General features: G+C 43.2%; 1 protein-coding gene across 3 annotated transcripts in view; it reads left to right on the top strand.

Moving 5' to 3' along the window:
- Positions 1 to 26908, top strand: part of SYT1 (synaptotagmin 1) — a 1132258-nt gene that overhangs the window by 457834 nt on the left and 647516 nt on the right. For all 3 annotated transcript variants that reach the window (XM_078674249.1, XM_078674248.1, XM_078674247.1), the window contains exon 3: positions 8711 to 8895. In XM_078674249.1, coding sequence (XP_078530375.1) covers positions 8711 to 8895 — 185 coding nt within the window. The remainder of the gene's footprint in view (positions 1 to 8710; positions 8896 to 26908) is intronic.

Here is a 26908-nt window from a genome sequence, read left to right as displayed (position 1 = left end):
TTTTGTTAGAGGCGAAAAAGGCGGATTTGGTGTGTTTTGTTCAGTGATGTCTTTGAAGGCTAGTGTAATGGAGAATACATTTTGATGTCGATAAGGCTGAATTGCATGGCCTTTATTATGTTCCATCACATGTATCTTGAACAACGCACCTAATAAAAAGGAAGCAATAAATATTCTGGTGGTGTAAACAACAACAATAGTTCAATTTTTGATGATTTATGAGGATCATTTGTTTAGCAGAAGATGGCTGAACAGCACTAAGTATGAAGATGTATCTTCTTCTGATGAACTGGAACAACAACTGTGATTTATTTCGTCTTAACCTGGATTTGTGGGGTGCGTCAGCAGAGGATGGTGTCAGTGGTGTCATGCACTCACCTTGTTCCATCTGTGAAGACAATACTGGAACTGATGCTAGACCTCCAATGCCCGCCGGGCCCGCCGGTTCAAGAAATAGTTTCTCCCTAAACAAAGAATGTCCTTTGAGGGGAAGGCAGGTTGGACAAAATAGGAAAAGAGCCAACTGGTACCGTACTGATTCCTGTCAGCAACTGTGCGGCACAGCATTAACTGGAGACCCTCCGAGTCTGCTAGCTGGATGTGCGCAGGACCTCTGATTATGCAAAGATGCAATGCAAGACTCTGTCAGAAACACAGCAACCACAGATTGGAGCTAGACACTCCCAAGGAATAACTTGAAATACAGATTGAAGTTATTGGCACTCCCAAGGAAGCACTCTGAACATATATTGAAGTTAATAAAACTTCCAAGAAAAATCTTAGGACATAGAGCTTGGTACAGGTTTGATACATGAATCAAGTGCTCTGAGAAGAATTCTCTTGAAACTACTGTTCATCAGAGAAACACAAAGCAAAGTCTCTAATCCTTGTATAAACACAGTTCAAAGGCCAAGGTTGCCGGAAGGTCATGAGCAAGAACAATCAAGGTGAACTGGAGGGAAGTCACTGAGAGGAAACTTGAAGACAAGTCTAAAGTCTTGAAGGCGCTGACACTCTGGCCTGCGTACTACTATAAAAGGATAGTGCGCACTTACCTGATATCACATACTTAGCCTCGTTTTTCAGCTTGTCCGAGATTCAAAGATGGCCTCAAAGTCTTGACTCAGGAAGTCACCTGAGAAGTGGAGTACCTGAGCAGGTGGCAGAAATGATGGATGCATCAAGGGAGCTAGAGCCAAGGTGACCACCAGAGAAGCTTTGAACTGCAGCAGAGAAGAGCGCTGCAGGTCTGTTTGATTCTTCAGGTGAGTGGGTAGGATACAACCTTGTTTTGCAGGGAGTGTAGGCCAAGCAAGGGGCTTGGGTTTGGGTTTGGTTTATAATACATGTTCACGGTCCAATTGATGCAGCAGGAACACGTGTGGCACATGGCGCACGTAGCAGTCTGGATGGTTCTTCAGGAATCCTGAAGGAAATACGTGTTCGTACACTGGCTTTGACCTTACAGGAAGAGCAGGTGCAAACTAACAGATGGAATCAATTTACAGGAAAGTAAAGTTTTTTTTGTCTACACGTGCACAAAGGAAAGCACTCCAAGACGACAATACCAGCTAGAACAAGGCAAGCCATTGGTTAACATATTCGGGGAATGCTTGCAAGCTCAGGCATAATGGAATCAGGGAGACTGGGGAAACTCAGGCATGGAATCATTGCATGCCATAACGTCCCACAGGGGTGGTGTAACATGAGCCCTGTGTGCCACTACACAGAGGGTGCATGAGGGGGTCGTGACAAGTGGTGGGTTGGGTGCTGCCAGAGGTAATGATATTCATAACAGTGACTCTGATTTATGTATGTTTTTTGAGCTAAGGCAAGCTTTCACCCTCATGTGCACCCATAAAAAAAGGTTTCCTGATGATCTAAGAAGTCTAGTGGTCATGTGGTAAGACAGTTTCAATTAAGTCAAAATATAGTAGTTGACCTTAATTATGTAAGACCATTTTAACATTGGTATAATGTTTCCATTGACAGTGAAGCCTTCTGATGTCCCAGGCCGCACAAGAAGGAACACTTTGCAACAATAGTAGTTTGCTTTCTGGTGAGAAGGTTTCAGTAAATTATCTTCACTTATAACATATTCAGGACAATAGATTGAAACTCTGGTTTGAAGATGAGATATGTTGAAACTTGTTTAAGCCTTCCAGGATAGAACATCCCACAAATATTACAGTGTTGTGTCTTCACACAATATTTAGCATTCAGACCAGACTGGGAATCAAGAGCAGCCCTGGCAAAAATGTTCCAAGCATCTCTCTCTTACTCTCTCTCTCTCGCTCGTCTAACTCTCTGTCTTCTCACACTTTGATCTCACTTCCATGCTCTCTCTAATTCTCTCTCAAATCCCCTGCTATGTCTGCTGAAGTGAAACCTGTGGCACCAGGATGCCATTTTCTAAAATATACAATTATCTCAAAGTTTTATCAAATTAAACGCAGAATGCAATAGTTCTAACCTCAAGACCCTCTGGCAAGCTTGAAAAGGTAGTTAGTTTGATGTATATATGCTTAACAGATAGTTGTTTATTTCTCAAAACGTTTTTCAGTACAGCAGCGGAATAAAAGTGGGCTAGATGGGTGACAGACACTTAAGCATCCTACCTGATTTTATGGTTACCCGCGTTTCGTAATACAATTGTTCTTTGAAAGTTAGCTTGTGTCAGTCCGTGTTATTTAAATACAGGATAAAACTAAAACCCGGTTGTCTCTAAGGGTCTAAAATGGCCTATATTTCAAGCCTCTCGAGGCCCGCTTCATGTACAGTATCTTCTGTGTTTGTGGGTCACTGACCTTAACTCACGTTGAGTGACATTCCCTGGTGAGATGACTACTTAAGTCATATATTGCCAAAGCCTCTTCCTATGTCAATAACACCCTTCACTTCCGTCTGCCGTCCAGATTGAGTGCCTGAGTCCAGAATTGGTGCCAATGTCTGATAATTGCAGTCTCTTGAGCCCGTAATGAACGCCTGCTGCCCGGTCCAGAGAGCCAGCAAATTATCAAAGTGATGATTAGGAGCCCTGGCTACCAGGAGCTTGGCGAATCTCTCCCGAAGAGACACACGTCGCCTCATATTTCGTACAATAAAGGGGTTTGGCTCGGCTCTCAAATATGTTGTTGGGCGGTGTAGACAGGCTTGTAAATAGGATATGATTTTTGTATTAGAAAACCACGAGCTTGCATTGCCGATGTAAATGAGGGAGGACTGAGAAAGCTGCCAGATGACCCTCTCTGAAACTTTGCTTGAATCCTTACTTTCCTTTTCTTGCAAAAGCTCTTGTGAGCTCTCGGTCCATTACTTTAATAGTTGCAGTGTTCCATAATGAAGTTTTGGCTGTTCTCGGCCATTTAAGTGCTTCACTGGGGTAACCTCGTTTTGAAATAACGTGTACCAGCAGGCCACTTTGATATTATCCCAAACTTCAGAAATTGAATGAGGCCCAAAAGAGTCTGCACCTTAAAATGGATACATTCCTTAATTTGCAAAGGTTCATAGCATTGTCAGTTACAGCATATTGCAGCTTGACACGTTCACCCTGAATAGATCCCGACAGCACCATCCTACAACATTTCCAATTCCACCTTACCATAGCCTGCTGATCCAAAATAGCTCCAATAGCAAGTTCTCTATTCCTTATAGTCAATATAGGCCGGGACAACCAGTCCCACAAAAGAAAACAATAGGGGTGATGATGCAGAAAGGTGAAGTTTCTTATATACTGAAATTCAGTTTATTTGCAAAAATCTAGCATAGGTATAAACAGAAACTTTACCTAGACCTCGACAAAGTCCTCGATTCATCAACAAACATTACTCGGTACTTCTAATATTTGTGAACCTGTAATCCCACCTATAATGTACTCTATTTTATTCTCGTTGCAGGTGCGTTCTGACATCACAGCGTACCAATAATAAGAAAATGATGCACCCAGTCACGTATGATATCTTATTACTAGTGACTTGTGATGTCACAGTGCTCATCAAAATACTCAACATACTCCAAATAGCATGAAGTACCGTGGTGCATTCAAGCCTGCAAAAATGAGCAGTGCGTTTTTGTCGCAGATGAAGAGTAGTAAACAACCCTTCACCTTTGAAAAAAAGATTTTTCGTTTCTGGGGAAGGCCATAGCTCCTTACTTCAGGAGGCTGATTATACATAGCTGGCAGGAGGCCCCTAGTCATGTGTGATGCCTTCAGCAACTCCTGCCTCTGTAGCTTTGGTAAAGATAGCACTAGGGACAGTTGTTTCAGCATTGAAAATCCCAGCATGCAAAGTGCTGTGGGAGGAAAATTCATGACCAGCAGAGACATAACACATGGCCACATGTGAGCTTTGTAATGTATCATGAGAAGGATGGGCAAAAACCCACATTTATGGGATCAATCAATCAATCAGCATTTGTAGAGTGCAGCACTGTCACCGCTGGGGATATCTGGCCGCTGGGGTGCAAGGTCTCAGTTGAAAAGCCAGGTCTTTAGGTAGTGGTGGACGGAAATAAGAACCAAGCATAAAAAGGCAAAACAGGGGGCAGAAAAACGAGCGAGAAGAAAAGGCAAAACAGAGTCGAAGAGGGCAAAACTGAGGGCAGAAAATTTAGCAGAAAAGGCAAAACAAAACACAGACAAATGAGCAGAAAAAGTGAAACAGAGGCAGTAAAACGAGACAAAAAAGCAAAACAGAGACAGAAAAACAAGGAGAAAAAGGCAAAACAGAAGGCAGAAAAACTAGCAGAAAATACAAAAGACAGCAAGAAACGAGTAGAGAAGGGACAAACAGAGGGTAGCTGGTAGACAGGCAGCAGAGGGTAGCGGACTGTGGCAAGCTAGACAGGAGAACTGATGCAAGGGTAGCTGGGTCGAGGGCCTGCTCAATGGGGTCGCACTGCGCCCTCCATTGAGTAGAGCTGGTTGGCTCGAGGAGGGAAATGGCAGAAGGAGGGAAACTGCATGAAAAGAGGGCAGAAATTAGCTGTAGAAGGCTGTTGGAAATGGCCCTTTTTGCAGGGTTATCCCCAAACTTTTTGCTTCTTCCTCCTTGGTTTTTCCTGAAATGTGGTTGTTGGCTACAGGACTCTGGGCACTTAACCACTGCTGATCAGTGGTAAAGTGCATATGCTCTCTCTGTAAATTGTGATTGTGATTGGTTATCCATGTTTTACCAGTATGTCCCAAGTAAAGTGCACTGAGTGTGCCATGGCGGGTGATTCAAATGCTACTAGTGGGCCTGCAGCACTGATTGTGCCACCCACAGGAGTAGCCCTAAAATGGTGTCTCAGGTCTGCCACCGCAGTGCCTGTGTGCAGTTTGTTAACTGCCTTGTTGGCCTGGCCAGTGTTGACACTTGCCAGGCCTGACCCTTCCCTTTTTCTTACACATAGGACACTCGTATGGTAGGCCTAAAGTACCCTCCTGGGCAGGGTGCAGTGTATGTGAAAGGTAGAACATGTACTAGTGTGGGTAACATGTCCTGATAGTGAAATACTGCCAATTTTGTTTTTCACTATTAAAAGGCTATCTTGCCCATAGGACAGAATCAGGAATGCTGTGTAACATGTTTACCTTCTTATCTTCCCATAAAAGCAATATAGAAATTTGGAATCTGGTATCCCTGAACTCAGAATTTAATAACACATCTTTTAGGGAGGATGTTTTTTAAATTCAGTGTTTGGAAATAGCACTTTTAGAAAGTGTCTATTTTCTTGTTCAATCTTTCTGCATGCCTCTGCCTGTTTGTGAATTGACTGTTTGTTTTGTGAGTGACAGGGGCTGGGGTGGTTCCAGGAGGCTGGGTGTGTCAGCACTAGGCAGAATAGACCTATTTGCATTTGGAGTAGTGGGAGGAGTAGCACCTGGGCCTGAATAGGGCTGTGCCTGCCTTCCACATTGCTGACTCCATCCCCTGTGGTTTGTCTGATGGCCCTGACCCACACTCACAAAGCAAGAAGATGTGCACTGGCAGAGTGCACCCAGAACTGGTTTGGACTGAGTCCAGGACCCCTCACACGTGAAAAACAAAGACTTTTGGGGTAACAATATAAGATCTGAAACCCCTGAGCTTCAGACTAGGAAACTTCGTGGTCAAGAAGGAATTCCTGCCAAAGAGAAGAGCTGAAGAAGACTGGGGAAAAGTGCTGCCATTGCTGTGTGTCTGGGGGCTGACCTGCAGTTGCTGTTTCTGCTGAGGAAGATTACTAAGGGACTTTCTGCAGTGTGCTGTGTCTCCCTACTTGAAGAGGAACTTTGCTGGGTGCTTTGTTCTTCTGAAGACAAGAGTCTCCAAGGGCCTGAGGAAACCTGGACTCCTGTTGTGGGAACTCAGGCACATCAAAGTTCCCAAGATCGTTGTTTCCAAAGATCGTCCCTACAAAGCTGTAAGTAGGCGGAGGGCTGGTTTTGCGGACAGGAATTTGGATGTTCCCGGCAGTTCTGGGCAATCTGCAGTTTATTGATCACAGAGCTAGGGGCTTCCAGATAGAGCCCATTGCCATAGTCCAACCTTGACAGTGGAAGAGATTGCACTATGGTTTTCTAGGCTTCGGGAGGGAGCAGAGGAAGTACTTTCCTGGCCATTCTGATCAAGCTGAAACAGGTTGCTATTGTCTTTCTGGTTTGCTGCGTTTTGAAAGTCAAATTACGGTATAACCAGATGCCCAGGCTCTTTATTTCTGGCTTGGGTGTGGGTTCTGGGCCCATGCATGATGGCCAGAAGGTTGTAAGTGTTGAGTTATCAAAGTTGCCCAGGGTCATGATCTCGGTGTTTTCACCATTTAATTTCAGATGGGATGAACCCATCCATTTTACAACTTCCATGAGGCATGCTTTCAGAGTCATAGAGTAATGTGTGGGTTGGTTTAATTCTACGACCAGTTGGGTGTCGTTAGCATAGGTGACCATATGGATCCCAGAAGGAGCCAGGATCGAGGCTAGGGGTGCCATATACGCGTTAAAAAGCGTAGGGCTCAAAGATGAGCCCTGCGGTACACCACGCAGGAGAGGCCGAGTTTCAGAGCACACGCATTCTCCAAAAACCTGAAACGATCGTCCTTTCATGAAGGAACAAAGCCAACTTAGACCAGAACCTGCTACTCCCAAGTTGATGAGAATGTGAATCAGAACTTGGTGATTCACCGTGTCGAATGCCGCGCTCAGGTCCAAAAGTATGATGGCCGCTGAGACCAAGCAGCCCAAGCACGGACCACAGCCGAGACGTCATTGCCACAGGTAAAGGCTCCGGTCAGCAATCAGAGCCTGCGCCCGAGACTGTTACTGTGGGAGCGCTGCGGGCGGGGTGCGGGTCTGCGGGAGCGGTCTTGCTGCTGAAGGCCTGCTCCGGTGACTGCCTAGTGCGGCAGAGCTTTGAGGACAGTTGACTGTGTTCTACGGATTGAACCGGTTGCTGGGGACTGCGTCAGCTGGCCGGTACTCGCACAGCTGTTAGCGGCAGTACCGGGCCGTTGTGTGTCACACTTCTTTCTGGGCACGTTTCAGGGTTTAGACCCTGTAGTTAACACCGGAGAACCAAGTGGTGATATTTTGATTACGTTTTCACAAGGAGTGCAGACACTACTGAGTTGTCTTTACAAAGAACAGTCAAAATAACATTTCTAAGGAAAGATTAATTATGTATGTCAGATTTATGTCGTTTTGGTCGTGCCTCAATTAGATAAAGATATCTATAATTTTATAACAACCTGTGTGGTGTCCATTTGTGGTGTTTCACTGTGTTACTGTGGGTGTTGGTGCAAATACCTTACACATTGCCTTGGGGATAAGCCTGTCTGATCATGCCAAGCTACTAAGGGGGTAAGCAGGGGTTATCAACAGTGGGTTTCCCCTTACCCTGATTAGAAGAAAGGGTCCCAATTTGGTCAATGGTACCTACATCTGCCAACTAGAGACCACCATTTCTAACAAGGCAAAACAGAGGACAGAAAAACCAGCAGAACGGTCAAAACAGAGCAGAAGATGGCAAAACAAGGGCAGAAAAACAAGCAGAAAATGAAAAAGAAAGAGGTGAACAACAAGCAGAAAAAGCAAAACAGGGCAGAAAAATGAGTAGAAAAGGCAAAATAGAGAAAGAAATGAACAGAGATGCCACAAAAAAAGGACAGCAGATAGACAGGCAGCAGAGGGTATCAGACTGCGGGCAAACTGGACAGGAGAATTGTTACAGGGAGAGGTGGCATCAGGTATTTTATGAAATAAAATACCTGCTTACTTTGCATTATGAAAGATATTGGATGCTAACTAAGCCTGCAGCCTCACGTAGCTGTATGGAATCAAAACTCCTCAGTGGCAGGCTGTGGTTCCTGTGATGTACAGAATGAAGTACTTTATTCCATATGCAATGGGGAAACTATATCAGTAATCTGGTCTGTATGGAATGTTTTTATTGCCTTGTTATGTTTTGTCACATATAACTCGCAAGTGGGATATTTTTCTTTACCATAAATGGCTTTCCTGTAGACCATGCATGAGTGGAGATTTGTATAAGGTGTCTTTATGAAAAGATCAGCAAAAAAGTGATCACTCCTTACATATGTTATTAAGTTTAATGCATTTAGTACTTTTAAAGTCCAGCTGTTTATTGCCCTATAATGTGCTTCTGTACCACTGCTCTTCTAAGTATTCTTTCAATTAGGAAGAACAATACAAGGTATTGATATAATAAGTCCTCTTCTTGTTTTACAGTGCCACCGTGGGCCTTGATCGCCATTGCCATTGTAGCGGTTGTTTTGATTCTTACCTGCTGCTTTTGCGTCTGCAAGAAATGTTTGTTCAAAAAGAAGAACAAGAAGAAGGGGAAGGAGAAGGGAGGAAAGAATGCAATGAATATGAAAGACGTCAAAGATTTAGGGAAGAACATGAAGGATCAGGTAATGTGCTTTTTAGATCCTTTGATCACTCTTTGTAACTATTGCTGAAATTGTTTGCACCTATGAGACTTTCAAAATCAATCGAAAATAATTAATGAGTTTCTTTTTTTCTATCTAGCTATTGCTAACAATGTCCAGCAAGGATCACCAAATGCATCTTGCCTGGTCATTTCCCTGCCTGCTGCAGCATCACAAATTCTACGTAGTATCAGGCTTCCTCTGCTCAATAGGTCGTCCTGTCGGTCCCATACGTTTTTCAAATCTATTTCTGATTTTTGCTTCACTGACCACAGACCACTTGATTAAAAGTCACAAGCATGTCCATCTAAATTCTTTTCAAGTATATCTAGCTTGTATTAACACCTACAATTGTGGTCGCCATTGCTTTCTTATTTAAGGCCTCATACTCTGCTGCACAACAGAATGGAGGGCCAGTTGAAGATGGGGCTCATTGCTGGCATTTATGCAACCAAAAAATGGACATTATTTGGAAGGAGGTTTTACAAGTTTCTGTCCTCCTCAAGTAATTCTTGAATCCATTAATAATAAGCATAAAAGATGTAAAACCAAAATAAAATATGAAACCGGAAACATTGAGAATAAGCATGTTAAAGTAAACACTTCCTTATTAATACAACAGATAGCAGCATATCATAAACAGCAATGCATATAGTAAAAAGACGGTCACATATCTAAAACAATAAAACATCAATCATCCATCAACTACCGTTTCAGCAAACATTGTCATTTATCTAATTGTCCTTCATGGGTCTTAATTTACTTTTTAAAGATAAAAAGGCATTGATTTTAATAAACACAAATTCATTAGGTAGCATTTGCAAACAAGCCAGTACTGGCCTAACCTGATTAAAGTTCATCCTATTCAATAGGGCTAAAACATAAGTTTTATTCAATTTGATATAGTGCCTTCAAAACATAATACAGTGCATGGTTTCCTGATCTGAAAATGAATCACAATTACAAGGCCACAGATTTTCTACACAATTCCATCCCTTTGGATAGGGCAAAAAGGAATATTTGAAATTTAACTTGAATCTAGTTTAAATATATTACGGTCAGTCACTGAGATCAAACATGGCTCAATAGATGGAGTAATTCTCAGGTCGGCATGTGCATGTACAAGTGGCTTACTCAGTTCTTTTACCTCTCTTTTCTCCTGTGCATGGACATAAAATGTCTTTTTATCCAACTAAATCCCAACTAAATCCCATTTAACAATTAGTTAAAAATATAGTTCTGGCCAACCCTGTTCGGTAAATACTGATTAATTGGATTTCAACCAAGGAACTCTTTCTCCCCCCTCCAAATTCTTCCAATCCCTCACCATTGCCAGGTCGAGCCCTGTTTCCCAATTTAGCCAACCCGAAATCCATCTCATTAAATGATGTAGGTCTAACATATCTGAGATATGTCTGAAACTAAGCTCTTCATGCAAGATAAAAGAAGAGGTAATTTGGGTTAGGGATTACAGTCCCCTCTGATATTTATTTTCTACATCTTGTAGATCTGATGTGCCACAGAACCCCAAATGTCACTGCTATGATTAACTGCTGAGACATATTTTTTATTATACATTTTAAGAGTGCCTTGATAGGCTTGTACCCCAGTCATGTGGCAAAGTCAAAAAGGGCTGAAAAGATCCATGCCATCAAATTTCTTTTGGTGGCAATGAGCGGAGTACATGATCCCTTACAATCAAAAAGCACCCCCTATATGGCTCGGCCTCAACTCTTGTGATTTCACAACTTTCTAAAACATATTTCCTCGCTTTTCCTTCACTCTGGACATATAATCACAGTATAGGATTTTTTATAATTAGTACTTAGATCTAACTTGTTCATAATATTCACGAATTTAATGAGTAGTTGAAAGACAAGAGCAGTTTTTTTTCAAAAAAGTACCACATCATCTGCTTATAATAAGGCAGAAATTAGTTGTGATCCGACTCATGGTATACCTTTAAGAGCTTCACACAGTGTTGATCCAAGCAATTAATACATAGCATGAATAGCAGGGTGGAGAGAATACAATACAGTCTCACTACCTGCTACAAATCAGCTACAACTTGAAATTGCGTAGTTAATTATAAGGCAAAATACATGTAGGGATTGTGATATCCATTAGAGTAAAACTATGAAAAGCATTGTGGGCCTGAGTGAGTGTGTATCACATGAAAATCATTGCTATAGATTGAACACAATGGTGTAAATTGTACAGTTCACGTCGAGCCCTGGGCAACTGCTACAATGAGAATGGGCAGTTCCCTAAGAAGACGAGAAGAAGAGGAAAGATTAGCTTGCATCCTAACAGGGAGATGAAAGTGCTGAGCTGAGCATTGGTATGATTCATATCTGAGGCTCGCCTACTCTGAACAAGTGGCTATCTCATGTGCTAAGAAGAGAGGATGCTTTGAACAGTTTGGGTATAAGAATATGTTGGCATATAAGAATTACATTTATCAAATTGAATGGGCTTTCGAAAGGGCAGATTTTTTGATGAGTGTAAGAGTTTTAATCACATTTTAACCCGAGTGGCAGTGTCAAAGTGATGCCAGCAAGAGACGGCCACTCTGCGATTATCTTTTAGCTGGCTATCATCATTATAGATATACTGGTGGATAGCATGCATTTGGCAGGCATAGTACTGTAGATGTACAAAGCCCGCAGACACGGTCCTATTGTGGGTGGGAGTATGAGAGGCCAATGCAAAGTTGTTAAAGGTTAAGTACAAAGGTTTTAGTGACAGTATTGATCTAAGGGAGTCACATTAATTCGGAGTCAAATAATATTCCCAGAAAATATGGAGGTTTCTTGGCAAATAACAATTCATTAAAGAATTCAGGGATCAGGATGATGGGGAAAGCATGCTCTCAGTGAGGAACATTTAGGGCATCGGAAAATTGCTCTTTGTAAGTGCTCATTTATGGCTGCTGGCTGCTTTACATCCACTATTTTACACCAGCTGGAGTACAAAGTGAAAGTATTTGGTGGGGGGTTTCTCAGTAAGGCCAGAAAGATGAGCATAATGGAAGAAAAGCAGACAAAATGAGAAAGTAGCTGACATACAATAAATACATTGGTAGAGTTGTAGTAACTGTCAAATGCAATCAACACAGACATGTTAAACTAAACACACTGCTATTACTTAACAATCACAATTTACAGTTTTCAGTTAATCTTATTAGATATGTTAAATTAAAAATCTATTTCTAAAAAGATTAGTAATGTTCCTCAAAGAGTTAATGACAATTCTGTTCCATACGGTGTTATCTTGTAACTTCTCTGTTGGGCGACATCTGTCCTACTGGAGAATTTAACTATATTTTATAAGCCTTGGGCACGTAGCCCTTCTGAAGTTTTCTATCCACTGAAGTTTAAAATTCAAATCATAGGCGTTCAGATGAGCAGATTTTACATCAACTTGAATGGGACTGATTACATCTCGATATTTATAACAAGTATCCACGACCACACAGTTTGCCAGGTATTCAACTTTACAAGATAATAATATTTCTAGTCTTTACTATGGAGCTTCACACATTTTCATATTTGTATTTCTCTTGGTCAACACTGATGCTATTATTAGATTGTTTTTGAGAAAACTAAAAAAGCATCCACTTGTCCCCAATGCTTGAGGGCGAGAATGAGTCCGAATGCTATTTCTGTGAACTTCTGCACTTTTACTGATTCGAAAAGAAATGTCAACAGCCACTACCCATGGCATGTACAATTTATAGCGAAGGCATGGAAGCCTTTAAAGGCTGCACAATATATATATATATTTCAATATTTAAAATGTTCGCTAAAGAAATGCAACATTTCAGTTAATACAGTGAAATGATGGCTCGTGCTCATGCAAAAACAAATACAGTAATTGAAAATGTTTTCTTTAGGACAATGCTGATGTGTACTGTTTTCGTTTTTTAGGGAGTCAAGCAAACAAATAAAACAAAGGAGCATTGCATTTCCAGAAAGAATGCATAGTATTTTAGGTTGAATGTTTTTATTTGAGCCAAAGTTATCACGGTTGTTCGTTTTATTATTCCATGTTTTATTGGATTTTGTATTGCATTTGTTATGGCCTGGAAAGATGACCAATAAATCTTAGATCGTAAACGTTTCCAGACAGGAGATGATGATATATCAAGGCTGTTGGTTGCACAGACACACTGCCTTACAAAAATATTACTGCAAACCTCGCTTTAACGATAACACAATGAAATCCTCTCTGTGAACTTTCCATAAATCTAGTATATGTGCAAATGTTATTCGGGAGACATGCACATTGTGGCCAAGACCCCTCTTATACTAACATATTAAAACATTTCAGTGCCTTTTAAATTTGGTGGAGTGTTATTCTGAAGCAATGCCATTTTTTAAATCAATACATTAGCAGTTTATTTAAAAACAAAGATTGATAACAGGTCGCTCACTCAGAACAAGGTCATTCGTCGCCAAACGAAGTTAGAACTGAAGACAGGGGTGTTGGAAACAGAGGTCTTTCTTTGCCTGTGTAACACCTAGCGCCTAGGCAATGATGCAGAAGTGTTTTCCGTGTATAGGCCCTGCTTCTGCAATGTAAATTAATTTCTAGGCTTGTGGCACTCTTACTGTTCACTGACTCAAAATAGCACAACAGTATTTGTATTGGGGCCTCATGCAAGACACACTTTTCTGTGAGCTGTAGTTTTATACTGCTGGTTGTTATTTCCCCCCAGTGGCAGGTTCAAGAAAGCTTTTCCTGCTCCAATCACAGAGCAACCAGACTGCCATATTACTTTTGCAGCACACTGGTCGCTTTTCAAATGCTCCCTCAAACACGAAGCTGTGTTTTTTAAGGTGTCCCAATAAGATATCTACTCATTCCACAAATTTCACCCTCTGGGATCAAGTGTAACTTGAAAGTGACAATCCTATATCACAGCTAAGAATGTACTTTTCTTTACGTTTTTTGTACATTAAATTCTTGTCATCTACACATATTTACAACAGACCCTCACACACCAATACCATAATTGCACATACGAAAACCAAGCATTCCCTTGTCAATGAAATTATTATTAGATAAGGCAGAAGGAAAATAGTGAAGGAAGACAAAGAGACATAAACACAGAAAGTTATTCTAAATCCATATAATGGACGTAAATGCTGCAAAATATTTTAGAATATTATGGATTATGGTGAGACTGATTCACATTTTTAGACGAGCTTGGTGCCACGCTCTACTTTTAATTATGTTAAATTAGATTTTCTAATAATGGACAATAATTTAAAATACAATTTTGTAAAAAAACATTAAACAAGCTTTAACAAGGCTAATAGATCTCGGCTCTAAAATGCTGACTAGTTGGCTTTGCAAATGCTTTAAGCAATTCATGTGCAAATACATGTCTCGAAATGCATGCACAAGTAAGACCAATAATTTTTCTATTAATGAAAAAAAATGTCAAGATAGTAACAGATGCGTTCGCATTCATTATTGTGCATGAGCATGCTGGCATAATGATGCTTGCATGCTCATAATGACACAAGCATGTGCACGCTTTATAATGCAATCCAACAATTTTTGTTTGGGGTGTGTGAGTTTAAGAACAAAGCATGTGAGGAACCAGTAGCACTTTGCAGCTGTCAGTAAGTGCAAAAAAGGGAGTGAGTGGTCATATAGCACTTAGCAGCTATAAAGCTAGTAGCACTTTGCAGTTACTGTGCCCAAAAGGAAAAACATTATAAAAGAAATGAAGTGGAGGAGAGGAGAGAGCAAGGAAAAACATGCACTTATATTGCGTGCTGAGACAGAAAAAAAAGTGCCCTAAAGGCTGCAGGGGAAGGATGCAACGTATCCTATCAGAACATTGTGAGACCAAAAGCTCTAGGGTGGGATAAACACAAGAGTAGGGAGGAAAATCATTTAATTAAGATCAGACACCAGAGATGGACAAAAAGAGCGATCCAATCATGAGCAAGGGACTGAACCTAAGCCCACTCAAAGTATATGATGTGTGTTGGAAACAATAGTCCCGCTAAAATACAGAACCCTAAAAATGTATACTTACATAAAGAAATATGTTCTGGAGGTGTCGTTCATAAATAATCAAAAAATGGCCCTGCTGCAGGAAACATCTTGAATACAAAATGCTCTTTTATTTGATGTAACTGCCAATGGTCATTTCTCCATGTCTTGTTCTAATGTTTGCAAGCGTGTTGATGTTTTAATTATTATTTCTTCCTTTCATGTCCTCCTTATCTGTGTTGTGTCTGATGACTGTACTGGATTGTCACTTGCGGTAGGTTTATTTTGATGTTTGCATACAGCCAGGCCATATCTCTTAGTGTGTGAATTGCATCTGACAGCTTGGAATCCTCAGTGGAAATGTAGTCAAAACCATGACACACGTTTAGAGGCTGAACTAAATTGATTTAATTCAAGGACAGAGGTGCTTTCGTCCATTCTACCAGATGGCGCTTCAAAAATATAAAGTACTACAGCCTGATAAGGCAAATATACCAATTTCTTTTAACAGATTTCCCTTCATCTAGGTATGCATATACACAGTGTTAATATGTCAAGCTTTCCTCATTCACTGCATTTTAGAGCATTTGAATAGATATGCAAACACGGTCTTTCTGATGCACATTTCCTGCAGCAAATGCTGGATCCTTTACAGCATGATAGGCACCAAATACATTGCACCATGATATTTACTGAAGTCCATGGTCTATCCTGAATCTGTCAAATCCTTGGATTAGATTTGCTAAAATTAATTCCCCATAGACATAAATGACAAAATGTTAAAAATCAAATCTTATTAAAATCAGATACTAAAGTCACAAGCTGGAAAACTACATAAAATAATGGAAACCTTACAATTGTGCAATGGGAAAAATAAAGCATAATTACCACTAACACAGAAAAGCAATGTACAGTAGTAAAAAAAGAATATATATATATATAAAATCAAGCAATCAATCAATCATGGACATTTGTATAGCGCGCTACTCACCCGGTAGGGTCTCAAGGCGCTGTGGGGGAGGGGTCCGCTACTGCTCGAAGAGCCAGGTCTTGAGGAGCTTCCTGAAGGAAAGGTAATCCTGGGTCAGCCGGCGGTGGATGGGGAGGGAGTTCCATGGCTTGGCTGCAATGTAGGAGAAGGATCTTAACCCGGCGGTGGCTTTGCGAATGCGCGGTACGGCGGCGAGGGCGAGGCTGGTCGATCGTAGCTGGCGGGTGGGCGCGTAGAAGGTCAGGCGGTTGTTGAGGTACTTGGGGCCCAGGTCGTGGATGAGGAGCCTGAACGTGATCCTCTTGCTGTCGGGGAGCCAGTGCAGGTCTCTCAGGTGGCCCGAGATGTGGCTGTGTCGGGGGACGTCCAAGACGAGTCGTGCGGAGGCATTCTGGATGCGCTGGAGTCTTTTCTGAAGTTTGGCTGTGGTTCCGGCATAGAGGGTGTTTCCGTAGTCCAGTCGGCTGGTGACGAGTGCCTGGGTGACCGTCTTCCTGGTTTCGGTGGGTATCCATTGTAAGATCTTACGGAGCATGCGCAGGGTGTTGAAGCATGATAATGAGACGGCGTTGACTTGTCTGGTTATCGAGAGGGAGGAGTCCAGGATGAAGCCCAGGTTGCGTGCGTGGTCCGTTGGCTTGGGAGTGGTGCCCAGGGCAGGGGGCCACCAGGAGTCGTCCCAGGTGGAGGGCGATGATCCTAGGATGAGGTCTTCCGTCTTGTCTGAGTTCAGTTTCAGGCGGCTGTTCTTCATCCACTCGGCGACGTCTTTCATCCCTTCGTGCAGGCTGGTTCTGGCGGTGGCGGTGTCGTTGGTGAGGGAGAGGATCAGCTGGGTGTCGTCGGCGTAGGAGATGATGTTGAGGTTGTGTTTGCGTGCGATGGCTGCGAGAAGGCTCATGTAGACGTTGAAGAGGGTTGGGTTGGGCTGAGCGATGATCCTTGAGGTACGCCGCAGATGACTTCGGTGGCTTCGGATCTGAACGGGGGGAGGCGGACTCTCTGGGTTCTTCCGGCGAGGAACGAGATGATCCACTCCAGTGCCTTCTCTTGGACTCCGATGTTGCTGAGGCGCTGCACTAGGGTGCGGTGGCAGACAGTGTCGAACGCTGCAGAGAGGTCCAGGAGGATGAGGGCCGCTGTTTCCCCGTTATCGAGCAGGGATCTGATGTCGTCAGTGGCTGCGATGAGGGCGGTCTCGGTGCTGTGGTTGGCTCGGAAACCGGACTGCGAGGGGTCGAGGGATCCGTTCGTCTCGAGGAAGGCGGCAAGCTGTCTGTTGACGGTCTTCTCGATGACTTTGGCAGGAAAAGGGAGGAGCGAGATGGGGCGTTAGTTCTTGAGGTCGGGGGGGTCTGCTGTTGGTTTCTTCAGGAGGGCGTTGAGCTCAGCGTGCTTCCAGATCTCCGGGAAGGTGGCGGTGTTGAAGGTGTTGATGATGTCCCGGAGTTGGGGTGCGATGATGGAGTCGGCCTTGTTGAAGACGTGGTGGGGGCAGAGGTCGGTTGGTGAGCCGGAGTGGATGGTGTTCATCGTGCTGGTGGTGTCTTCGGTGCTGACCGGGGTCCAGACGCAGAGGGTGGTGGTGGGGGGCGTTGTTGTCCCGTCGTTCTGTGAATTCTGTCTTCTTGGTGGTGCGGATCAGCTGGTGGTGTTTGCGGGTGGCGTGCTTGAGGGCAGTCATGTTGTCTGTGGTCTGGTCGTGGCGCCAGGCTTTCTCGAGGGTGCGGCAGTTCTTCTTGGAGTTCATGAGTTTGTCGGTGAACCAGGAGGCTTTCTTGCTGCCGGGTCTGCTGGGAGGGTTCTTCAGTGGTGCTAGATCATTTGCGCAGTTGGTGAGCCACTGTGTGAGGTTGCTGGCTGCTTCGTTGGGGTCCGTTGTGCTGGCGGGAGGGTTCTGGCAGAGGGAGGTGGTGAGCTGCTCGGTGGTGATCTTGCTCCAGCTCCTGCGAGGAATCTGTTGCGGGTGGTGGTGGGTCGTTGTTCTTCTGAAGCTGAAGTGGATGCAGCTGTGGTCAGTCCAGTGGAGTCCGGTGGAGTGGCTGAAGGAGATGTACTTGCTGGAGGAGAAGACGGGCTCAAGCGTGTGGCCGGCGTAGTGGGTGGGGGTGTTCACCAGTTGCTTGAGTCCGAGGTTGGCGAGGTTGTCCAGCAGGGTGGTGGTGTTGCTGTCTTTGTTGTTCTCCAGGTGGAAGTTGAGGTCCCCTAGGAGGATGTAGTCAGCGGAGGGGAGGGCGCATGGGCTGATGAAGTCTGCGATGTCTTCGCTGAATTGTGTGCGTGGTCCCGGGGGTCTGTAGATGAGGGTTCCTCTGAGGGTGGTGTTGGGATCGGTGTGTATCTGGAAGTGGAGGTGTTCGGTGGCGGTGAAGGTGTCGTCGGGGTTGGTCGTGATGTGGATGGTGTTCTTGTGTATGATGGCGATGCCTCCTCCAGTCTGGTTGACGCGGTCCTTCTGGGTGATCTTGTATCCGTCCGGGATGGCTATGGCGATGTCAGGCGCTGAGGAGGCGTTCATCCAGGTTTCTGTAAGGAAGGTGACGTCTGGTGATGTTGTGTTAAGCAGGTTCCAGAGTTCGACAGCGTGTCTGTGGACGGAGCGGGTGTTGAGCAGGATGCACTTGAGGTGGTTGCTGCTGCTGCTCGGCTTGTCGGGTGCGGTGCAGGTCCAGATGCAGGTGAACTTGCAGGCTTGGCAGGTGAAGGGTCCGTGGGTGCATTTCGGGGTGGCTCGGTAGCAGGTGGGGTTCCGGCCGGGGTTGAGTGCATTGAGGGTGGCGGCGTCGTAGGTCCGTCGTGTGGGCTGGCTTTCGGCGCACGTTTGGCGTGCCCGCTGCGCGTATGCGCGGGCTCCATATGAGGCGAAGTGGCAGGGCGGAGCGGGCGGCCAATCGGGTACAGTAAGGAAAAGGGGGCGGGCCGCGATGGAGCAGCGGCGGGAAGCGGGGAGCGGGTGGGGGCACTAGAGGGATTAGCGAGGCACGCTAAACAAAAAGCACAAGTAAATACAAAGGCAGAAGTTTCAAAACGCAAGTACAGGAACAAAAATACAGTGGGCACGAAAATCGGGCCAAAACGGAGCAAGTACAGGAAACAAACAGTGAGCACGAAAATCGGGCCAAAAGAGGGAGCAGGGAGAACGAGCAGCAGCGAGGGGGCACCGCGGGCGAGCCGTGCGGCGTGGGGGGTGTCCTGAGGTCATAATGATGCAAGGAAAAACAGAAGTTCTAAAGGGTATGTAGTGATATAAGATGTTTTAAAGAGTATGCAATGTGACAGAAGGCTGGCTGTGGGTGATTTGATACAGCGAGATAGACGGGCTGGCCATTGACAATGCCGGATTGGAACGTATCTTAGATATCAAGGTGTAGTACAGGCAGACTCTATAAACAGAAGGATGTCGAGAGATAGAGATGTCCTGCACTTGGGGTGTGTGGGTTTTTTTGTGAGAAAAGTAGAGAGACTGGTCTACGTTTAGAAGCTGTCTAGTTGATCATACACAGCTGTGCATTTAATATGCAATTATCTAAGCACCCTTCAGAAATATAGGGCTTATTGGCTGATTGGCTACGTGGGCTGCACAACGCACATCGAAATTACCACATTGTTTGATAAGTAGCCAGTTCTCCATACATTCTCCCCGTGTGTGTTTTTTGGCATTAACCCTAGTTTTAAATGGGCTGCCTTGACGGGTGTCATAATTTTTGCATTTTATTTACAGAAAGACTAGCCTACTAATTCTGACTTCAGATGAGCAAAGATAAAGGAGTTTTCTATATCAGGATTTGTTAATGCTGGAGTTTATTTGAGCGAGCAATTGGTTGAAAATGTACTTTATTTGCCAAACTATTGGCCACATGGCTTAAAGGATAATTGATTAAACAATATATATATATATTCAAAGATTTGGCCTCAGCTGAATGTGGAAGCATTGTTCATACTATTTGGCAAAATGGTTGATGGTGGGTGAGGTGAAATTCTCTTATGTCTGACATTTTTGTTTTACTGCTGTTGAGTCAAGTAGAATGTAGATATGGACAGCCACTACATTTTCTAGAAAAAGAAGGGTCATACAGAATGAGTTGGTTTTATTACATATGGAAGATCTTTCTCCAACCTGAAAGGTACTGGGTGTCGTTCACAAAATTCAAAAAAACAAAAAAGTGATGGGTGGATTGCTTTAATTAATTTCAGCCACTGGTAATTAGCCAAGTCCACAAATCAGTCATTCGTTTTTAGCCCACACTACCACCTCCGATAGGAGCCAGCCCTACGAAAATTAGTCCTGGTCCAGCAGAAGCAGACCAGTCTGATCTGCTAGGCCAGGTCCCCTGTTAATGGGAACAAGCAAGCCCAGACCAATTTCAGTCTGTTTGGGTGCCTTGTGTAACCCGATCCACAGGCACAAAGCATGTCAACTTGGTGTGTCCTGTAAATCAATTGAGTGTGAAAGGGGAAGGTAGTGCTGCTGTTCCTGCAGTTGCCTTTCATGATCTCAAGTTTTTAAGAGATAGCAGGGGGTAACCCAGCCCCGAGAAGCATGTCAAGATGTCATACAATGTCAAGTTAAGTAAAGGTATTGCAGTGCAGCACGCCTTTTGTCATAGCCTCGTACCACTCTCCTCCTGAGGTGTCTGACCTCAATATTACAAAATATGAACTTTTGCTTCTCACATCAGGGCTATGTGTGGTTTGCTTTTTCTCTACAATGAGACAAATAGAGGGAAGGGTGCCTGTTAGGACCTTCGATAAAGGATATGCTCACATAGCCTCCCTCTGAGGGTTTCAGCTGTCACCTCGGTTCAAAAATATGTGTTCCTCTGATTCTTCTGTCAGGAGTATATTCATTTGATGAAATCTACTCTGTACAGAGATACTTAGGGACAGGAAAACCCATTGCAAGATGCCTATGTTTTATACAGTACAGCATGGGTAAGTCCTAATGAGGTAGCGCCTGGGTCTACCAAACCCCCTTCTGTGTTGTCTACCCTTCAACAGCAGCTGCCTCGTTCACAGACCCGACCTTGTTTGTAGATATTACCTCAACGCAAGCATGCACATTTCAGAAGATGTCTACCGACCCATGTTCTGCAGGGCTACATCCTTCTCTCTAGAAGTGAAACCCTAGGCAGACTATATATGGTGCCACACGAGTCTGAAGAGCAGTGTGGGCTGCGTAGAGGATCCCATCTCAAGCCCTTGGCTCGTCCAATCAATGTAAAACGCTTTACTGGAAGGAAGGAAGAAAGGCATTACTGCTCCTAATGTCCATATGAATAAAGCTCATGTAATAAAGTAGCAAACCCCTTCATGCACCACGATGGCAGCAGGTCTCAAATGTCTGCAAAGGTAAAAAAGAAAAAACCTGTTATACACAAGCAAATAAACTTGTGAAACACCCTAGGGAGACAGTTCTCACAGTATGTGTGAGCTGTGTAGAGAAGTTCTTTCCAAAGGCATCTTTAAAAAAAACAAAAAAAAAGTCCTTTGGGTGCATTGAATTACTCTCTAAAGTAAAAGTGACCCAAATCCGTGCGCCCCTTACATGTAAATGGCACAACCTATAATGTTTGTACCTTTCACGAGGTAGCGCTCCTTTCCGTTTGATATGTTCAAAGCTCCTCACCAGCCTGAAACCAATGGCTCTCTGACAGCCTTCAATCTTGAGACATTAGACTATCTTCCCTTTGCTGCAACTAGATGCATATTATCTTCCTGATTCTCGTTAGATGCCATGCCCTAAATAGCTTTGTGCTCCGAGGAAAAAAGGCGTGGCTAAGCATTTTGATTAGAATACTCTGAGGAATAATTTAGGTTTATCCAAGTAATAAGAGATTGCCTGACCTAAAAACACATCGCGTGACGTCGGGAATAATAGATGCTTTCCGATTGGCCTAAAAGTGGCTCACACGGTAACTACTACTTTATTTATCGAGTAGGGCAGCCTACAGATTTTGTAATTACCAACGTTAATGTTTAGAAACCCTGCGTATTTAAGGCTTAGATAGTGAAACACTTTGGGGTCGATTCCGATTCGGGAAACAAATCCGTACGACGAATCGTATTCGTAGCCGTTTCCGTACGAATCGTACGAATCTGTCCGAATCGCGTAGTATGATCCGTTGCGAGAAAATATGTCTGAATCATTGAGAACCGTACGAAAATGAAGGGTAAATACGTACAACATCGACCCGCACAGTGAACCGTACGGTTCGTAAAAATGCTGTACAACCCGCCAAGTACGATCCAGACAGGGTAATGTGTACGCGATTCGTACGGTAAACGTCAATTATGAGCAATTTATATGGAGGGCAATACTATCACATACGCACCTTGGGGTGTACGAACCGTACCCCTATGGTCCATACACCTACGATCATGGGGTGTATGCACGGGGACATATGCACCGTACCCCTGAAATACAGGGGTGTACGCACTGTACCCCGATGTACCGTACCCCTACAATAATGGGGTGTATGCACCATACCCAGGGGGTCCGTTTCGTATGCATTTTGAGGCAAAATCTGCTTTTACGGACGTTTTAAGCTACTGTAGAAAAAGAGTCATACGGAGTGTTGTCGATACGATTCGTACTTGCTGGGTTGGAAAATGTAGCTTCGATCCGTACTGACATTGCGTACTGCGCGTTACGAATGCGATTCGTACGGATTAGTGAGTTGTACGGTCTTCGGTACGATTCGTACGGAGAACTGCTTTGGGTACACATCGTACTACATCGTACGTACGGGTACGGTTCTGTATACGATTCGTACGGGAAAAAAGCTCCATACGGCTGTTCGGAGGGCATTTTACCGAATCGGAATCGGCCTCTTTGGTTTAAAAATAAGACACAAAATGGTGGCACTTGCGTACTGCACTCAAAGCTGTGTATTGCAGTAATATGATTAGTCCACAGGAAAACAGATCAAATCTAGGATACTAAATGTTACTTATAATGGAATTAGAGCCTTTGTAAATGGGAGCGTCGGACTAGATGAAGTAACTTTTCAGATGAATCGTCTGGTTCTGTGATTTATTTGTTTTTTTTAATGTTGACAGATAGTTCTTCCTTGCTCATAATGGAGAATGTACCCCGATTTAAGAAATTGGGTTATTAGTTGATATGGGTAGCAGCCACATGCAAATAATAAACACACTCCTTGTCAGGCTGAACCACAAAAGTCACTAAATAAACCTGTGTTTAACGCTCTGGTAGCTTGGTGCAAAACTCACCAGGCTTAACTTAACTTAGAGACATTGTGTGAAGTATTTAGGCAGCATTCAAACAGCAATAATGTGAAAACAACACACAACTGAAAAATCCTAGACCAATTGAGAAAAATAGAGCAAGTCTGAATAAATAAAATGTCACCAAAGCAACAAAAATCCAATCAATAAACCAGAGATGTTAATTTTTTAAGTTTTAAGTGAAAATAGTGCCAAAAAGCTCAAAGCACCTCTTGCGTTTATCTGGTCGCACTGGACCGACGGACAGCCACAAGTTCAGGTTGACTGCGAAGGAGTGTTGGTTGTATACAGGGTCCAGGTTTGTCTGCAAAAGACTTACCTTCTCAAATCCACTCAAGGAGCTGCTGCTCTCGATGACGTGGGCCACGAAGAAGTTGTTGTTGGTTCGAGGAGCAAGTCAAGAGACGCGGACAGTCACTGCTGTAGCAAGAAGAGCTGGTTTTTGCAGGACTTTCGGGATGGTAGCTGATGAGGACTGTCACTGTCGGCTCAAACTGCATTGGTTGCTTCAGCCTTGCATTGATGATCCTCACAGACGGTGGCTGTCTGTGTGAAAAGCAGGGCCTGTTGTAGGGTTGTGTTGGCACTTCTCGCGGGCTGTCATTTCTCGGCGTGAGGAGGTCACTTTGTGGTCACCAGATGCTCAAAACCTCTGGCTCCTCACCTTTTCTTTAGGGACAGTACACTCTGATGCCAGCTAAGGGTCCGGGATGTGAGGGACACCCCTTTAAAGCCAACAAAAATAGGTTGAGCAAAGGAAGGCAAGGAAATGTAAAAATCTGGGGTGATCCTCCAACAGCAATCGTTAAGTTGTGATGAAAGATAGACACCATGAATCTGTTTAGTCTCAATTTGTGTTTTGTGCACATAAGCCTGACAGTAGAGTAGTTGTGGACTTCTTCATATTTGGAGGGGGTTGATGACAAGATTTCTTCAAGATTTGGTATTATGTTTGAATGAACATGGCAGAAGTCAGACTAAGCAGAATTAGGTGACCTATCAACAAGCTTTTGGATGTAGTCTGCCTCTGCATTTCAAATAGACAATTTATATTCATGGCTAAGTATTTTTAACATAATGAGTAATAATTACGTTGAGGCAGCATTTATATAATGCTGGGGTAATTTATATAATTTTGCGGATTTCGCATGATGTTTTTATGTGAAAATCCGGTAATTTAATTATGCTTCATTTTACTGCCAGTGCTCTGGAACAATGCAAACGACCCAAACGAGAGGGGCCATTGCTCACAGGACAAGTATTGTTCATGCCTTGTTGTAGAGTGAAGTGTGTCCTAACTTCCAAAATCAACGCAAGGTGATATTTTTTTTTTTCAAAACTGGTTGCAAGGTGATATTTTAAGCAAAGAATATAGTGCTACATGATGGATTTGCATTTAATGTAATTGAGCATAATTGTGCCGAAATTAATAAAATTCAGCGAAAGTAAATTACAGGAATTTGACACACCCCTAATAATAATGAAGAGTTGAATTTCCACTGTGGATTTTACACATTTCTAGTCACTCTTGCACCCAGTAACACCCAATGTGTGTTATAGTGAATACCAAGATTGATATGGATATATATATATCTTTGGCAGTTTCATTGGCCCCTTAACTAACGTACATATGCTTGTAACTGATAAATGCATAGTTTCTGTTCATACAAGCCATGCAATTTTGAGTGTTCTGTAATCTGATAATAATTCTTTGCAAAATGTATTTTGCACCCAGTAAATTTAACTCCTCGTTTTATATTACAGAATGGCATAGGACATTCATTTTAACAAACATAAAAAATAATGTATAATAGGCTTTGTTCAAACACTTAGAAAACCTATGACAGCCAAAGGACTCAGATTCTGTTTTAGTGCCGGTATATATACCAGGATAGTGGAAGAAGTCTAGTATTTCAGCATAGCCCGAAAAAGGGAAACAGTGGTACCCATTTGTCTTACCATCCAATTTTCCAAAGGGAGTCTATTTTCAAATCTTATAGGCCAACATTTATTTTCAAGGGAGGAGTCTTGACAGCGACATCATCTAATAGATGTTCCATTTTGATTTAATTGAGATAGGCACTCAAGTAAATCTATAAACCTATTCATTTCCAACCCAGGAACTAGAGGATCGAGAGGAATTATATGTCTCCATAATCCAAAATTGTGTAAATCCATATACATTTAGATATTCTACATAGTGAATAATTACCTATGGACTCAATTTGTAGTAGAAGGACAACTGCAATTTTCTCCTCAGAAGCAATACAAATCTGCCTTTTAAACTAATTTTTCCTTACTCAGCCTTCTTTTTTTTTTTGCCGCCTGCACCCCGGTCCACCACGGGGCTCTCCCAATTGTTGTGGAGGGTGCAGGCTGACACAGGCAGACAGTCTTTTCTTAGTGGCAGTTGGGGGCGGGGCACCGCGATTAGCGGCGTGCGTGCAGCCTATATATGCCAAAGTGCTTCTCCCTCGCTCTGCTGACGCGCGCTGACAGACTGCAGCAGTGATCAGTATTTAAAATGTAAGGCTCGGTGAGTTCTCTGCCCAGCAATAATAATAGCAACCGCTAGCCTCCTGCAGTAACGCTTTGTTTTTAAAGTTGCTCCTTTGCACATCACTCTGCTTTTTAAACTAATTTTTACTTACTCTGCCTTCTTCCTTCTTTTGCCGCCTGCACCCCGGTCCACCACGGAGCTCTCCTGATTGTTGCGGATGGTTCAGGATGACACAGGAAGACAGTCTTTTCTTAGTGGCGGAGCACTGCGATTAGCGCCGTGCTTGCAGCCTATATCCGCCAATGTCCTTCCGCCACGCAGCGGACGCACTAAGCGGGCGCGCTGCTGGCCCGCCGAAGGTGCGCCAAAGGCAAGCCCATCAGCGCCCGTCCACGGCCAGCGGAGCCAGGGGCCACGCATTATGCCCGTTTTCCTTTCTGTTACTCCTCAACGGAGCTTAATTCCCTTCAGGGGGAGTGGGCCATCAATCCAGATACTACGAGAATCTCAGACAAACTTGGGATTTTGTAACGCAAAAACATCACTTGTAGTTCCACTTCCTATCATCCTGTTCACACGCCATCGACAAGCCCGAGGGCCGCTCTCCCCAACACTTCCATCCCTCTTACCAGATCTAGTGAGGACCACCTTTCCGTTTGGTACCTTAACATCCGCTCGATGGTTTAGCACCAATTAGAGATTTTCTATCTCCTAGACGAATGTCTGACAAAATGTCGATATTCAAAATATCGACCTACAAAAATATCGCAACAAAAATGTCGATTACAAAAATATCGACATCCTATCTCCAAGGTAAGTACAAAAATATTGAAAAAAAATGTTGATTTAAAAAATATCGTAATTAAAAAATATCGTTTTTTTAATAAAAAAAATATGTAATATAAATTAAATAATACTTATAAATTCAATATACATAGTTAAAAATATGTTATAATATTTAAAATTAATAAATAATATACACATTTTAATAAACAAATTAATTAAACATATACATATAATACATATTTTATACTTCCTTAATAATAACTTTAAAAAATAATTTTAATAACTTATAAATAAATACAAATATTATAAATTACAAATAAATCCATACACATAAAATAATAATATAAATAAAAATGAATACAAATGTAAAACAAATTTGAAAAAGTAAGTAAATGTTGGATAGCGTAGGGGTAAAAATTACTATTCCCACTCCAAAAAGTGCAACAGTAGGGAAAGTG

The sequence above is a fragment of the Lissotriton helveticus genome, chromosome 1_1 (genome assembly GCF_964261635.1).
Source record: "Lissotriton helveticus chromosome 1_1, aLisHel1.1, whole genome shotgun sequence".
NCBI lineage: Eukaryota > Metazoa > Chordata > Amphibia > Caudata > Salamandridae > Lissotriton > Lissotriton helveticus.
This window is presented reverse-complemented; position numbering and strand designations above follow the sequence as displayed.